The sequence below is a fragment of the Mustela putorius genome, unplaced genomic scaffold (assembly GCF_011764305.1).
Source record: "Mustela putorius furo isolate JIRA1106 unplaced genomic scaffold, ASM1176430v1.1 tig00003899_pilon_pilon_pilon, whole genome shotgun sequence".
Taxonomy (NCBI): domain Eukaryota; kingdom Metazoa; phylum Chordata; class Mammalia; order Carnivora; family Mustelidae; genus Mustela; species Mustela putorius.
The window spans coordinates 17,223,910-17,240,735 of record NW_025422048.1 but is presented as its reverse complement, the minus strand read 5'-3'; the positions used below and the strand labels follow the sequence as shown (position 1 = coordinate 17,240,735).

At 47.2% G+C, this 16,826-nt stretch overlaps 1 protein-coding gene across 1 annotated transcript in view; it reads right to left on the bottom strand.

Annotated features, from left to right (window-relative positions):
* Positions 1 to 6,876: 6,876 nt before the first annotated feature.
* The window catches only part of GPC3 (glypican 3), a 397,657-nt gene continuing 387,707 nt past the window's right edge, over positions 6,877 to 16,826 (bottom strand). The window contains exon 8 of the mRNA XM_004778413.3: positions 6,877 to 7,414. Coding sequence (XP_004778470.1) covers positions 7,245 to 7,414 — 170 coding nt within the window. The 3' untranslated portion in view covers positions 6,877 to 7,244. The remainder of the gene's footprint in view (positions 7,415 to 16,826) is intronic.

The following is a 16,826-nucleotide window of genomic DNA, read 5'->3' as shown; positions in this document are numbered from 1 at the left end:
CATTCTTGTTTAGAATTAAAAAAAAAATTTTTTTTAAAGACAACGTGCAACATGGGGCTTGAACTCATGACCCTGAGATCAAGACCTGAGCTGAGATCAAGAATTGGATGTTTCACCGAATGAGCCACCCAGGTGCCCCATGAAGACGCATTCTTATTCAAAATTGCCTGTGTTCCAGAAGCTTCTCCTGTCACAGAGATGGTGTCAGGGAGGCTCTGCGGGAAGGATGAACGTTTTTAGATTTTCCAGAAGGGTGAAACAGCATTACTATCCATTGACAATAAAGTAAATGTAATCAGCCCTGTGAACTGTGAAACATAAGTCAGGCCTCGATTCGTTCTGCGACAAGAAAAAAAATTCAAAAACAATTTGCATAAACAGGGCAGGGGAAACCCACCTCTGTTAAATCAAGGTAACTTGTGCCCTATTGCCCTCCTGGTTTGTTGTCTTGGTATATGTACCTTTGCTTACTCAGGGTAAAGTCAAGTCTACAAATCCTCAGTCGCGGAAGCTCGCAAGTAAGCAGTCGCTCTGACCCCCGCAGAGAGAGACTTTTCATTTGCAGCGAGACCACGTAGACAACCAACCGGGCAGCCGACTCATCTCAGGTACAGAATGAAGATTACCATGGGACTGGGAGTATGTTCCGAGACCGAACACGTCCTCCCAACTTCATTAGCGAATTCAGTGCGTTCCGTGGTCGTTTTCCTGAACCTTCTGGCTGGGGGGCTGGCTGAGCGGAGCTGCCGCCCTGCCCTCCCCCGAGAAGACAGCACGAAGGGGGTTACCTCATCCCACTGTGGGAGTGGGTCGGTGTAGGCCCATGTCTAGACTGATTACAAAAGCCCCAGCAAAACAAAATAAATACCTAACATCTTACAGAAAAGGCACGAAACCAAACGGCATGAGGAAGGAGAACGAACAATGCCTCTGTTGTGACACGGAGCCCTCAGGAGGGTGATGGAATTCCCGCAGCCCGGGTTCCAATTTGTAAGGGCAACGTTCAGCGTCTTGAAGCAGGCCCTGGCTTGAACGCATTCATTTGGAAAGGCAATGTGTTTTGTTAGATAAGAGATTTTTTTTTTTAAACTGCCACGAGAATCAAAATGTAGATCAGTACAACTGAGTGTGTTCATATGCGTGCAGATTTCTGAAGACGGCCTTGACTCTGGTTCCCGTGTCACCGTTTCTGAATTCCGTTCTCAAGGGGACGCCGTTGTATATAATGTGACGCCCAGGGCTCTGAGTCCGTCCTGACTTGGCACCCTCCTTGCTGTGTGACTTTAGTTGTATCTCTCAGCCTCTCTGGGCCTCAGTTTCTATCTGTAAAATGAAGGTGTTGGCGTATCATGGTGAGCTCAGGACTCCAACGAAGCAGAAGACGTATAACAATTTCATTGTCTAATGGTGCTGGGAATTGGGGGTTTTCACCCCAAAAGAAAGCCATCTAATTATCATCTGCCCCAAAGTGCTCTTAAACACGTTGTCTCTTCCTTCAACTTTGGTCGCTATTCCTTTTTATGCCCAAAGCCCACTCGCACCAAGGCAACCAGTTTAATGTGGCCCATGTATATCCCTCGGCGTGCGTGTATTTTTGGGAAATGTGTGCTGTCCTCTGTGACTATATCTTAATTCGTTTCTATGGTGAGACGCTATATAGTCCATTCTGTTTCTTGCCTTTTTTTTTTTTTTTTTTTTTACTTATACTATATATGACTTTAAGGAATAGCCACATATTGTCATTGCTTCAAGGTACTAGGTAAAACCCCGTGCACCCCGCACAGTCTGCCTCTCCCATCTCTGAGGACAGGCACCCTGGTGTCTTGCATGGCTCACCAAGGAAGGGCCTTGGGTGTGGTCCACTATGGACCCAGGTCCTGTTGCTCTGCCTGAGACACTCTACCCCTTTGGTAATCTTGACAACTTTGACACTTTCTTCAAGTCATCTTCTATGCTTTCTGCAAACACTGGACATAAAAGATTATATTTTTTTAAGGTTTTATTTATTTATTTGACACACAGAGTACAAGCTGGGGGAGCAGCAGGCAGAGAGAGAGAGGGAGAAGCAGACTCCCTGCTAAGCAGGGAGCCCAGTGCAGGATTTGATCCCAGGATTCTGAGATCATGACCTGAGCCGAAGGCAGTCACTTAACTAACTGAGCCATCCAGGCGCCCCTAAGATTTTATTTTTAAGTCATCTCTACACCTAGCGTGGGGCTCAAACTCACAACGCCCAGATCAAGAGTCGCATAATCCATCAACAGAGCCAGCCAGGCGCCCCCTGTACCATGATTTCTTGCCTGTCTCCTTCAATAGATGTGAATGAAACCCACATGACATGGGGTCTGGCACAAAGCTTTGCTAAATAAATGCGTATATAATGGATACTGCATTCATCAAACACTAAACATCAACGGCATGCCAGCCTTGTATTCGATTTTTTTAAAAAAGATTTTATTTAGGGCGCCTGGGTGGCTCAGTGGGTTAAAGCCTCTGCCTTCGGCTCAGGTCACGATCCCAGGGTCCTGGGATTGAGCCCCACATCGGGCTCTCTGCTCAGTGGGAAGCCTGCCTCCTCCTCTCTCTCTCTCTGCCTACTTGTGATCTTTGTCTGTTAAATAAATAAAATCTTAAAAAAAAAAAGATTTTATTTATTTGACAGAGAGAGACACACACAGTGAGAGGGAACACAGGCAGAGTGGGGGAGGGAGAAGCAGGTTTCCCACTGAGCAGGGAGCCTGATGCGGGGCTCGATCCCAGGACTCTGGAATCACGACCTGAGCCAAAGGCAGCTGCTTAACGACTGAGCCACCCAAGGGCCCCTTGCATTCTATTTTTACCGTGAGTCAAAGTCAATATATTCATTTCTAAATATAGAAAAGTGAATGACAAGTAATGAGCACATTTTGTTGGTTCCTTAGCAGACCTGTGTCGAGACCAGTGAGACATTGTCTTCAAATTCTCTAGAATTTTTCTTTGGGAAAAAACCCTCCATAGCCCATAGCACATTCTTTGGAATCTTCTCAGGAAGGCCTTTGTTTCCTGGAGGCAGATTTGATTTTTGGAAACAGCTAAAAGCCACTTGGCAGCAAATCTCCTGAATGAGGTGGGTGACGAAGCTGAAGAACATTATTTTTGGTTCCAAACAAGGTGTGACTATAAAGAAACGAGGCTAATTTTTGTATATGGTACATAAACTGGCTCGAGAGCAACTTCAAAAGAGGACTTTCAAACATGTGGCCTTGGCAAGAAAAAGATGTCTCCACCCTAGTATGTACACACACTCACACTGCACACACATACTCTCTCTCTCTCTCTCTCACACACACACACACACACACTCTCTCTCTCTCTCTTGCTCTCTTTCTCTCTCACAAACACACACACACACACACCACACACACACACACACACACACACACGGTGTACAGTGTCTGCCCCAATACACAGACAAGTAAAATCAAAAGTTAAAAAATCAGTGATAAGGGATGCCTGGTTGGCTCAGTTGGTTGAGCCGCTGCCTTCCGCTCAGGTCATGATCCCAGCGTCTTGGGATCGAGTCCCACATGGGGCTCCTTGCTCAGCGGGAGCCTGCTTCTCCGTCTGCCTCTGCCTGCCACTCTGTCTGCCTGTGCTCATTCTGACAAATAAATGAATAAAATCTTAAAAAAAAAATCAGTGACACAAGTAGGGGATAGAAGAGACTCGGCTTGGCTGCCATTCTTGCACAAACCTCTGGGGAGGTCCAGGTGGCCCCCACTTCACCCTCCAGACAGTGTGTATCGCGGCTTCCAAGCAAGTGTCCGAGTTCTAGGACTGCTCTGGGGGAGGACTTGGGCTTCTATGGAGACATAACCCCCTAGGCTTCACTGTGCTCGGGCTCCAGTGGCCCTGTGGGCTCAGCGACCATCAGGACAGCACAGGAGGACCACACCCGCCGGAGCGCAGAGCAGGCCTGACCGGGCCGAAGGAGCTGTTTGGAACAACACCAAGAAAGCAAATCCAGAAAGGGGCAAGAGTCAGTGATTGAAAACTAGCATTGGAGATCAGCTTCCTCTCCTGCTGGCCTTCCTGGGAAAGCCAGGAATTGTGGGTGAAAATTCAAGGAAGGCAGATTTAGGCTTAACCTAATGAGGCCAAATTCATGTTATGCAATTGTATGTTTGGTATAAGCTCATGGGTGTGAATATACGTACACAGAGAAAGAAAGCCTAGAAGGATATAGATGAAATCTTTAATAATACATATCTATGGGGGCATGGAATTATGGAATATATGTGGTTTTTTAAAGCATTATATAATGCTTTATTATTAGAATTCTTATTGTCTATATGGATTTCTTTTGAAAAAAATAAATCTGCTAAAAATTGGAGGTGTCCAGAAACAGGGGCTGGACAATGGGCTGGACAATGTTTCTGGACAGCAACGATGGCCTGCTCGGTGAGCCGTGAGAGCGCTGCCTCAGGCAGTCATCACACCAAGATGGCGGGATGAGCCAACAGGTGTTTTCCAGGCCAGGGATTCCAAGGGTTATGCCCTGATTTAACCTTGTTCAAGTGCCATAGTTGAGCTGCTGGAGGTTCACACGTGCATTCAGATGAGAAGGAAGCCTGGAAACTTCCAACACGATGGGAAAACTTTCTAGCTGCCAGGGCTATTCTAAGGACAAAATAGTCGTCTTCCCCAAATTCACATGTAGGAAGTTTAAATCAGGGGGTAGAATAAACAGTTCAAAAATGAAAAGCCACTAACTAGCTGTGAAACTGGATTCTGAACTAGAGGAAGAAAAAATACGGAAGGGCAGGGAACGGCATGCATGGAAAGTGAAACAAGACCGGCTATTGGGTAAAATGAAGTGTCGGTAAAAGATGGCGGAGTGGTCCATGGTTTGTAACGGGGTATGGTTATCCATTTTCATCCCAACCATTTAGCTGAAGCAAGCAGGCCATGCATATCCCAGAAGGAGTGTCTTCTGTCCCCACCATTCAGCCTTGGTGGACCCAAGCTGGCAGGCAGCGGACACACTGGCTGGCTTGGGCCATGTTCTGGGCACTGAAGTATGTCAAAAATGACCGCAGGCCAGAGAGGTCCTGAGAAGCCTATGGGAACAGCACACACGTGTCACCAGTGCTGGTCAAGACAATGATGCTACAGAATTGGAACAATAAAGAGCTTCAGCATCTGGTCCTGACTTTCTGATTTACCAGAGGGAGCCTGCTTGGGAGTCTTTCTCTCCCTCCACTTCTGCCCTTCCCCTTCCCTCTTGGAAAAGAAAATAATAAAACAAAATAAAATCTCAGAAACAAACATAGAAAAAAATGAAAGCTGATAATTCCTCTTGCCTCAGGAGAGGAAGAAGGGACATTTTAACAGTCCACTCCACCCTGCAGGCCTAAAACCTGGTCTCAGAAACATGAATTATTTTTTCCATATTAAATAAAAACTATCCTGCAGAATGACAGGGACAATTATTAGGGGAGAAATCAGCTCTAGTTCTTTCTTCGGGCCCCCATGCAGTAGTAATACCAGACTCTGGGGCCCAGAAGCAAACCTGGCCCATATTTAGGTCTCCTGATTCCAAGAACCAAGTTTCGCACAAATCCCATTGAAACATAGAAGTGATGACAGTTTGAAAAACAAAGATAATTCCTTTTCCAGTCTTACCAATCACTACAAGTCACTGAAATCACATTAACAAATACAACCGATTGTAGTTGTCAATGAAAGCGATGGAAGGAAGCACTAAACCAAACATTTCCAATTTGTGTTTGTGAGAATTTCTGCAGAGGACGAAAATAAATATCGAAGCCCTGTGGTCTGCATGGGATGGTGCCAGAAGTGTCTTGGTGACAGCAGGAGCGGGGATCAATAAGTTGTGAGTAATGACACCTCCTGCATCTGGCATGGTGACCTCTGGCCGTCGGACGGAAATTGGAGATCCTGGCTGGGACCACCTTCTAGAATCAAAGGGGACTCTCTGGTCCCTTCCTTGACCTTTGTTCACACTCCTTCACTGTGGCTCACCCTCTCTTTCTCATACTCATTCAGCTTCTCCCATCCTTGTCCTCAGGTAGGAGTTGAGTTCCTGCTCATTGGAAAGAATCAATAACATTTCTGTTGGAAAACAACAACAAAAAAACCCAAAAAACATCGTTTCTGTTGACCTGACCTGGCAAATGAGCCATATGTTAGCCATTGTAACAGTAGCAGGTTGGTTATTCCTCAGGTTCTTTGGCAGCAGCATGTCCAGAGATCAACATCAGCGCCACGATGGTTTGTAATGTTGGGTGTATAAACCCTAATTTCAATGGGAATACCAGCCTCCAATCGGCAAAGAGCTGGTGTGGCGTGTTGGTGCCAGACTGGACGCTCCAGGAGAATGGGGATACACGTGTCGAAGAAACCCACCTGTAGCTAAGAGTGGATGCAGTTGCTTCCTCTAAATCATGGCTTTCCTGATGCCCACCTTTGCAGTCTGACTCAGGGCGACTGCTGGTCCTGCCATGGCCTTGTCCCTGGAGAAGGGTGACAGACGACACACCACATGGAGGGTTTCTCTTTGGGGGAAGTATTTTCAGCCCAATAAAGAGTAGGAAATGGAACTTTTCGAGATACCTTTTGTTCATTGGCGAGAACATGCTAACTCAAGATTTCCACATGAAGATTAGGCATTGGGAGTGTGTTGTGTGTGGGGGGGCGGTCTGACTGGGGCTCCGGTGAGGATTGATCCCCCACTGACAGGCGGGCTGGGAAGGACCTTATCGACACCTGATGGGATGGGATTTTTCCCATACTGAACAGAAAGCTAGGCAAGAGGAGGGAAAAGCACTGCATGGTCACCATACACGAGGGCTTACAAAAAAAAGACCCAATGCGTTTTTATTTGAACATTTATTTATTTTTTTTTTCCAAAGAAATCCATGCAAAGGGAAAGAGAGAAAGAGAAAGGGAGACATGGTAACCATGGTCTAGCAACCAAACATAGGAAAATAATTTGGCACAACTTGAGTTTTTTTCTTTGCAAAAAGACGATCTATGCTACCACTAAAATTTACCTCCCTCAAAGACACCACTGATTTTCGAAAACACAACACACAGCTGGTCTTCTACTTGATGGCTGGAGGTATACAAGATAAAAAAATAGAAAAAAATAAGAAGGTGGCTCCCTTTATAGAGGAAGACCACGGGGGGCCGCCAGGCAACAAGGGTGCTGCCAGGCAGAATGGGTGCTGTGCACTGGGAAGTCAGTGCACCAGCAAAAAGAAGCCCACTATGTAGATGGCCAAGCTGGTGAGAACCTTCAGTGGGGAGTTGCCGTTCCCCAGGTTGTGAGAGGCTGCTATCTCGTTGTCCTTCTGATTCACGTGCTGCTTGCTTCCAGGCGCCTCGTCCACATCCAGATCATAAGCCAGTTCTGCCGAAAAGAAAAGAATCAATTGAAATTCGGGATGCCCCACAGCCTCGGGGGTCCGCTAGTCATAGCTTAAGTGGTCTCGACCGCTGGGGTGCCCCAGCTTTTATGGAAAGGAAGGGCTCTGGCTGAGAAGGAGCTAGGGCTGGGTGCATGGGGTGTCTGTCAGAGGAAGGAGATGGCCAGAGGGGTTCCTTCCCGAGGAGGCACCAATGGCAAGAGGTTGGCTGCTCCCCTCTGTCCTTCAGCTCCGCCCACCCACACCCCAGGGTGCAGGTCAGGAGTTCCCTACAGTCTCCCCCCAGGCCAGGCTGTGCCTGAAGGTCACTTTCACCAAATCTCACTGGTATGGAAACGTAAGGTGTTGGGTGGATGCACTCTGCGTGTGCCTTTGTGTGTCTGTGTGTCAGTGGGGACGTGGCGGGGGGAGGGGGGATGGTATAGACTCTAGTGTGCCTCTCCTGGGCCCTGTGTCCCCCAGATGTTCTCCTTGAAACCTTGCTTGAATTAGAATCGAGGATAGGGTAGTTTGCCATTGAAAGTGGTTTCATTTTTCCCAAATACTTCTTTTTTGATTTATGTTGTCTTTTCGTCCCCCACTCTACAACACACACATGTACACACACAAACACACACACACACACACACACACACACACACACACACACAGCAAAACTGACCTAATGCATAGGATTTAAACTGATACCAAGCAAAGACCAAGGAGAGGCCGATGGGTAAGGGCTTTCCTTCTTTGACCACCTTCCATTTATGAAATATGTTCAAGATTCTGAAAAGAAGTTCGGATGTTGGTGCTGGCCTAAGGCAAACGTCTCTCAGAAGGCACATCTGAGTAGATGGTGGTTTGTCAGGAAATCCAAGATGGCCAGCCCTGGCCCAGAGGCCAGCTTCCTTCAGCTTTGTTTGTCCAGATTTAGAACTCAGATCGACTCCCTTGGCTTTTCTAGACTCGGTTGCCAGTGTTTCTATTTCAATAGCTTGGGAAGGGGGTGTGATGTGAGTGCCCTCACCAGCCAACTGTCCTGTGGCCAGCGGAGCCGGAAGGGTCCCTCAGGGACACTGAGATACAGAGCAACAGGCCCAGAGGAATGACTGGGATGCTACAGAGGGAAGGAAGGAAGGGGAAAGAAGGGCTCCTCTTACAAGGGATGAAACACGCAGTAAGTCACAGGAAGAAAGTGTGACGACTCAGCTGGCCCAGGATGCGCACACAGAGCAGGGCCTGGGACCAGGGCTGTTGGGAGGCTGGCAATGGTTAGAGCAGGCTGCAAGGTCCAAAAAGGGCTACCGTAGTTTTGGCGGCCCCCAGCAATGAGGAGGGAAAGAAATTTCCGGCCTCAACTGGAACAAGATTTTACGGTCAGCCTAAGATAATGTATCAAGGTTTTCTTAATTGCACGTGTTTGATACCTATACAGATCAACTTTTTCTCTTAGTTTACTAACTATATTTCTTAATGCATGACAGTTCATATGCCTTGTCTTTGTAGCTGATGGGTATTTCTTTTTTTTTTTTTAAGATTTTATTTATTTATTTGACAGAGATCACAAGTAGGCAGAGAGGCAGGTGGAGAGAGAGGAGGAAGCAGAGAGCCTGATGTGGGGCTCGATCCCAGGACCCTGAGATCATGACTTGAGCTGAAGGGAGAGGCTTTAACCCACTGAGCCACCCAGGCACCCCTGTTGCTGATGGGTATTAAGGCTTTCCCTCTTTTGTCATATTTAGTACAAATTATGTTTCTATTTTGTGGTTGACTCTAGTTTTCTTTGCTGTACAAAGAAACCGTGTCCTACCTTTTAATATATATGAATCTGACTACATTTTGCTTCTCTAAAGCTGAGAAAGTTGTTCTCCCGGAGTGCCAAGAAGAATTCAAATCAGATTTTCCAGAGAACCCTCTTACTCAGGGAAAAGCGACTCGACTGACTCTAATCTGGGTTTCCTCTCCCCACAAAATAAATACACACGAAGAAAAGCAAAAGAAGAGGAGAACAAAGAGCCACGCTCTATTTGGAAGTCAGACCTCTCTCTCGGAAAGGCGAACTGCGCGCAGCGCACAAGAGAAGGCCAAGGTCAGCACAGGTTCAGGTCATGATCGGGTTTCAACCAAGTTGAGAACACATATGGCTCTAGCTGTTGAAAGCCCAGCCTTGAGTCTCGAGGCGACTTCTCAACTTCAATGTGGAGTATTTTTAGGGTTGACCTGAATGAGCGAACTCTTAGCCTTGCTTTCGGATTCCTTTTCTGGATATGCCCCTTGTCCAACGTCAAGATGAAACAACATCTATTCACGTGACCACTCAGCCCTTGTGCTATTTATCTTGCTCCTCAAATAATCCGTGAACACTGGACAGCTTCACATCCTAGAGCAGTTATGGTAAACCTAGCAGAAGCTAAGCCCAGAAGCTTCGAATCTTCTTTGCCACCAGAGACCTTGTTTTCTATTTCTGTCTCTTGGACCCTATGTTTTGGAGTTATAAAAATGATGACCAGAAAAAAAATATATATATAAATAAATAAATAATGACCAGAAAAAGAAAAATGGCGACCAGGTAGAGTCCTCATCGTGGGCTGGGCACTGTGCTAAGCTATTTATATACATTATCTCATTTAATTTAACCTTTCTCAGCAATGTTGCGAGGTAGGCATTATAATTCCCATTTTACCAACGAGGAAGCTCCAGCTCAGGTTCCTTTTTTGGCCCATATTTACACAGCTGGTAAGTGACAGGTCAGACTCGGAACCTCACATGAAGCTATACCGTCTTTTGAACAATTTTGTATATCAAATAAACTGTAATGATTAAGTAGTCATGGATTCTTTTCATGAAAAGAAAGTCGCCTTGATTAGTAAAATATATATTGCCAAAGAGAACTCAAGAGCATGAGAAAAGTCAGTGTTTCCACATAAAAGTGATCACATACTTGACTGAGTAGCCTTATTCCGCTTTGTGCAATCCCAAAAAGAGCTCTGGGTTTGGGGACCGAGAAGGAAAATTACGTCCCTTCAATTTCCCTGAAGAAATCAGCAGTGGGCCACCATCATGGAGATTCGAGATGAAGGGGACAGCCTAGCATGACAATGAAGCATTTTGACAGGCAGAAGAAATAGGGTTTGGGTCAAAAATAAATGTGGATAATATTCCTGGACAAGGGAAATATGACCCAGTTTAATTCAACAAACTTAATGGTAGCCTACAGTGTCCCAAGTTTGGAGCCGGAAGGCTGGAGAAAGACTCAGGACCTGCCTTCAGGAACCCCACATTCTGACAAGGAAAATGGACCGATAGACAAACCAACTAGATACTTGGCAGAAGGCAGTAAGGGCTCAGACAAAGGCACAAACAAAACACTATGGGGAGAGAAAAATTCCAACTAGAAGGATCTGGGAAGACTTCTCAGAACAACTGGGATACAGTCAACACCACGAAGGTTGGGTGGGACCATGGCGGAACCCAATGAGCCGAGGGTTGAGCTTGGGCAAAACCATTAATATCAGAGAGTGGAGGCAGGCCCTGGTCAGTAGAAGAAAGTAGCCTCTATGATGGGGGGAAATTGGGTGTATGCTGTTGGTGTGTGTGTGTGTGTGTGTGTGTGTGTTGCATGGTGGGTGATAAGAGGTAAGGCAGGAAGGACAAGTAAGGGTTAAATGATGGTAGATTGGGAATGCCAAGACTCTACTCTGTGGGCAACAGGGATCCATTGAAGGTTTTGAAGTACGAAATCTACTGATTGGTGTTTTTTTTAGAAAGATTGTTGTTAAAAAGAGTTTGGAGGACAGCCCTAGGTGGGAGAGAGTTGTCAGACATCTTGTCTTGGAAAAAAACAAGCCTGTGGGAACAGTATCTGGGGATCAGCCAGTAGCAAATATGAATTTAAAAAAAAAAAACCCACAAAGGAGCTAAATCTACACCAAATCAAAACTTTCTCATTTTGCTACAAACCAGATCTATTATGGGAGTGATCTTAAACCATTCTCTTTTAAGTCATTCATATTTTTATGTTTATCAGTGATATTCCAGAACATATCTTTGCTGTATTATGTACATACTGTAAAAGGCACATAAATTGTTTCTACCTTACAGCTGATTGTCAGTGAGAGCTTTTGGGGCCAGCAAGGAGATTTTCACACAAAATCGGAAAATCGGTTTCTATTTGTTATCAGTTTGCCTAGACCCAGAGGGTAGACCCAACAATCTATACTCATTACATGCTCAGCCCTGACTCTCATTTTGCCTTCCTCAGTGCTGCACATCAGATGCTCTCTTTATATTTATTTATTTATTTATTCACATTGGAACACTCATCCCTGAAATATTTTTATCTTACGTGCAATGAGTTGGCATTAAGGTAGGCACCAGGGATATAGCTGCAGTTAAGGCAAGTATCTTGGAAGGATAGATATCAAGGAGGGTCACATAATCCAACTTCATGAAGCCCATTTCCTTAGCGTACCGATGGACACACTGATGGATGTACTGACGGACACAGTGCCGACACATAGGGAGGCCGTGCTTCTGGATCAGATGGTACCAGTTCAAGGAGACATGGCAAGAACAAGAACCCTGGGGCGCTGGGTGGCTCAGTGGTTTAAGCCTCTGCCTTCAGCTCAGGTCATGATTCCAGGGTCCTGAGATCGAGCCCTGTGTCTGGCTCCCTGCTCAGTGGGGAGTCTGCTTTCCCCTCTCTCTCTCCCTCTGTGTATGTTCTCTCTCTTTCTAGCTCTCACTCTCTCTCAAATAAATAAAATCTTTGTAAAAATTAAAAAAAAAGAAAAGTTTTTCTGAGCTGGGCAAAGCACTTTGTGGGGAACCCTCCAACCTTAGTGGAGTTCCCAGGGCAGGCTGTCCCATCCGGAGAGTCTAGAGCCCTGGACTCCAGGCCTGGCTCAGCCACTGTCTGACTAGTTCACCCTGGGCAAGTCATTTCCCTCTACTCTGGCTGCCGGTCGTCCCATCCGCCCCCATCAGGGACTACATGTCCTTCTAGTGTGAGTTCTCTCAGATTCCCAGGCTCTCGGGGCCCAGGGAGGGACGCGGTCTGTGGCAGGCTGCAATCTCCCCTTCGCTCACAGGAGCGCAGGGACTGCCCCAGCAGAACCTCCCGAAGCAAGTAGGGGCAATGAGTTGCTTCCCTTGGGCTGTTCCTCAACTACCAAATTCTTGAACCTTCTTTCTTCTTGCGCTGCACTAGGCTCAGATCAAAGACGCTGGTGATCAATAAATCTGCCCTGGACTGTTTGGCTTTTCTTTAAACCTTGGTGGAAAAACTTGCACTAGCAGACCTTTGGGGAGAAGTTACTGGACCCGGCGCGCATCAAACCGGCAGGCACAGGCAGCCAGTGAGAAGAGCCCGCGGGCCCTCCGAAGCCACCGGGGTCTTGGGCGCGTAACGGGATGCACGTGCTTGTCCTCTGATGGCGGGCCATCAAGGGGAGCGGGGCATTGCCACAGGGGCCTCGCCCACAGCGGCAGGCCGACCTCGAGGGCGAGCTGGCAAGGAGAGCTGGTATCACGGTACCAGGGGAGAGAAGGCTGCTGCAGAGCCAAGCATGGGGGTTTCCTCCTGCTAAGCCTGCGCCGGCGGCTGGCTTCAGTTGGCCCCTAATGCAGCAACAGAGCAACACCGCTCGCCCTGTGTTTCCCGCTTGCTGGGCACAGTTGGCTCCCAGGACGAGGATGTGTGAAACCTTCAGTACATGGCTTGGTAGGCCCCAGGGGTCGAAAGCAGGGAAGCCTCTGGAGGAATCATGTGCCTTGATCTCCACGGCTCGCTCTGCCGCCCTCAGGCGCTGCCATTCACTTCGGAGTCCCATACAGATGGCGGTTTCCGGGCCGGCCGTGTCCACACCACCAGCCGCCTGCCCCGGCCGTGTCCATACCACCGGCCGCCTGCCCCGTCAACCCCTGCTCCTCTGTGAACTTTCAGGTGTGAAATGACTCCTTGGACTTGAAAGCAGAAGAGGGTGACTTTGCTAATGACCCTGGGGTCTCTGGGAGTCTAGATTTTCTTCTTCATCGATCAGATGAAGGAGGCTGGCTGCCGGGGTGGGGGTGGGGCGCTCTGAGTTTTAATTGGTCTAATGGGACTCTTCTCCAAATGGACCCATTGCACAATGTACCTTCTTTTTCTTTCTTTATTTCATTTTTTTTTTTTTAAGATTTTGTTTATCTATTTGACAGAGAGACACAGTGAGAAAGGGAACACAAACAGGGGGAGAGGGAGAGGGAGAAGCAGGCTTCCCACGGAGCAGGGAGCCCGAACTGGGGCTCAAGCCCAGGACCCGGGGATCATGACCTGAGCCGAAGACAGACGCTTAATGACTGAGCCACCCACGTGCCCCAACAATGTGCCTTCTTGACAAACAAGGGGAGCTGCCGATTTTGCAAACCGTCGATTCGGGGAAGAACCCGCCAGCCTCTTCCGGAAGAGGGCCAGGCAATGAGATGTCCACTTCATTGCCTACAGCCGGTTCCAGCCTATAAAACACCCTCTGGGCTGTAGAGCAATCACAGTGGGTTTCCCCGGGAGTATAGACATGGTCTCCTCCTACAGGCGTCTGTCGCCCAGGCCGGGCCATGTGTGTCAGCAGGGTACACTGCAGTGGGCTGGGGCTGCCTAAAGCCATGGCCTGTTTTTTCCTAAAGACAAAGAGGGGAGAGCCCTCCCCCCATCTTATACTAAAACACACAAGGCTGTGTGATGGAGGACAAATGCACTCTCGGCGAACTCATGGTATGTACACCGCACGATGTCTCACGTTTACGAGGACCTTCGGGTTCTGGCCCAGATTCTGAGAAAAAGGGGCTCACTTTCACTCCTCACCGATGTCCAGGGTCCTTGGGGAGGAAGGTCTTAAAAGCACTGGAAGCATCCTTGGGTCATCTGCGCTTTGTACACTACTCAACACTGGAAACTATGACTCATGTGTTCCTCGTGAATGACTTAAGGTAGGCTTTTCTAAGACAACTGCCTCGCTGAGAGGGGAGACCACCACAGTAACGGCCCTTACGTGGTGTTCCAATCACTCAGTTTACGGATACAAAATGGTGGGGTGCCTGGGTGACTCTGTAGGTTAAATGTCTGACTTTAGCTCTGGTTAGAGCTTGGGGTCATGGGGTTAAGCCCCGCCTGGGGCTCCCTGCTGAGCAGGGAGTCTGCTTCTCCCTCTCCCTCTGCCCCTCCCCCCCCTCCTGCTTGTGCTGTCTCTCTTTCTCTTTCTCTCTCTCTCCCTCTGACATAAATAAATCTTTTTTTTTTTTTGACATAAATAAATCTTAAGAAAAAAGAAAAAGAAAATGAATACAAAATGGTTTCCGGGGATCTAACTACGACTAATGCTTCACTATTGCATTTAGCCATTAAGAAAGGAACAAGCAAAAATATCACCTAATCCCTTTAGAAATTAAACCATTTTACTATAGAACCTTATTATAACGTGGGCCACTACTATACTTATTTAGATACATCATGAGTCAAGCCATATTCCCAGAAACAGAACAACTGTGTCCTAGAAACCCTGACAGCGGGAGTGGGTGGTGTGGGTGCCGGCCCTCCTCCACCGGCCCCAGAATTATCGCCACCTTCCACAGGAATGTCCCGACTCCTCCTCTCATGTCTGCAGATCCTTCTCACCCAGGGCTGCCTGGCGGCTCCACGGGAATCACACCTCACCACAGCCTTCACTTCCCACGGGAGAAATGACTTCACCCTGTGGGACGGAGACACGGTGCCCCAAGCCCCAGGGGAGAAGATTCGAGAACAGGCTTAGAGAAGGCGAGGGAAGAGAACATTGTCAAGAGGGGAGGGTTCGTGTCGTCCGACGTTTATGGAGAGGTAGAGCAATGTAAGGAACCAAGAAGCTGCTACTGAAAGTGTCAACTACATTGTTACAGGAGACTCTGGAGAGAAGTTCAGTAGGGCTGCTGGGTGAGAGAACAGAGTGTCTGGAGTTGAGGAGAGAGCAGGAGCTCATATGGGTTCACGGAGTCCTGATCAGCCTTTGGAGAAACTTGAATGAGTGAAACAAAGCACTGTCACCCTGACTGTGCCCCAGAGACCGCGTCACGTTATGTCACTAGTCTGTACAACCACACCTCGTTAGAAGGTGCTTCCAGAGTGCCGACTCAAGACAGCCTTTGGAAATGCTGAATTCTTGTGATCCTTGATACACCGACAACCTCAACTAGACTCTCAGAGACTTGTGTACCAATGTCCACAGCCGATTACTCACCATGGCCAAATGGTGGAAGCAACCCAAGTGTTCATCATTGTAAGAACGGATAAACAGAATGTGGTACATCTGTACAACAGAGTATCATTCAGTCACAGAAAGGAACACAGGACTGACACATGCCACAGCATATGTAAAACTTGAGAACATGAGGCTCGGGGGCACCGGGGTGGCTCAGTCAGTTAAGCATCTGCCTTCAGCTCGGATCATGATCCCGGAGTCCTGGGATTGAGCCCTGCATTGGGCTCTCTGCTCAGTGGGGAGTCTGTTTCTCCCTCTACCCTTCCTCCCTACTTCTGATTTCTCTCTCTCTCTCAAATAAATAAATAAAATCTTTAAAAACAAACAAACAAATAAACAAACAAACAAATGCGATGTTCAGTGAAAGAAACCAGTCACAAAATACCACATGGCATATGACTCCATTATATGAAATGTGCAGAACAGGTAACTTTTGGAAAGAGTGGTAATGGTTGGGTAACATTCTGAAACGTAATGATGTCCCTGAATTGTACACTTAGTGGTTTAAATGGCAGGTTTTATGTTACATACGTTTTACCGTGATTTAAAAAAAAAAAAAAAACAAACAAACCTATAGAAACCAAACAATAATGTCCTCTGGGGCAAATCCCAGTTCCTAAAAAAAAAAAATACTCCAGTATTTTACTTTGCAGAGAGCTGTGTGAACATACCCCAGACCAAAGCATCCACCCCCACACCGCACTCCTTCAGCGCTTTGAAAGTCAAGTAGTCCAAAAGAATTAAAATGGGTGGATACTTAGACACTAGCCCAGAACTGCAAATGTGACTTCTCAGTTGGGAATGGTGGAAAGAGGGCAGTTTGGGTCAAGGATTTTAATCAGAGGCTATTTTAAGAGAAATTTTTATACAAGCTCGGGAAACGTCCGTGTATTTCTGGGGCTCACACAGATGATGCTAAGCTGAAACCGTATTTAAAAAACATCAGTGAACAGATACACTCTGTCTTCATTTCTTTAACAAAAACTTAATGGTTTAGATTCACAGAGCTCTGTTTACGATATAAATTTCAGGCATGATGCCACTACAGAGATATGCATCCTTGGGCTTTGAGGATATAGGAGGAAAACACAACGTGTCACTCATTGTGGTCAAATCCGATTGCTGGTGAGATGTAGGGGAGAGT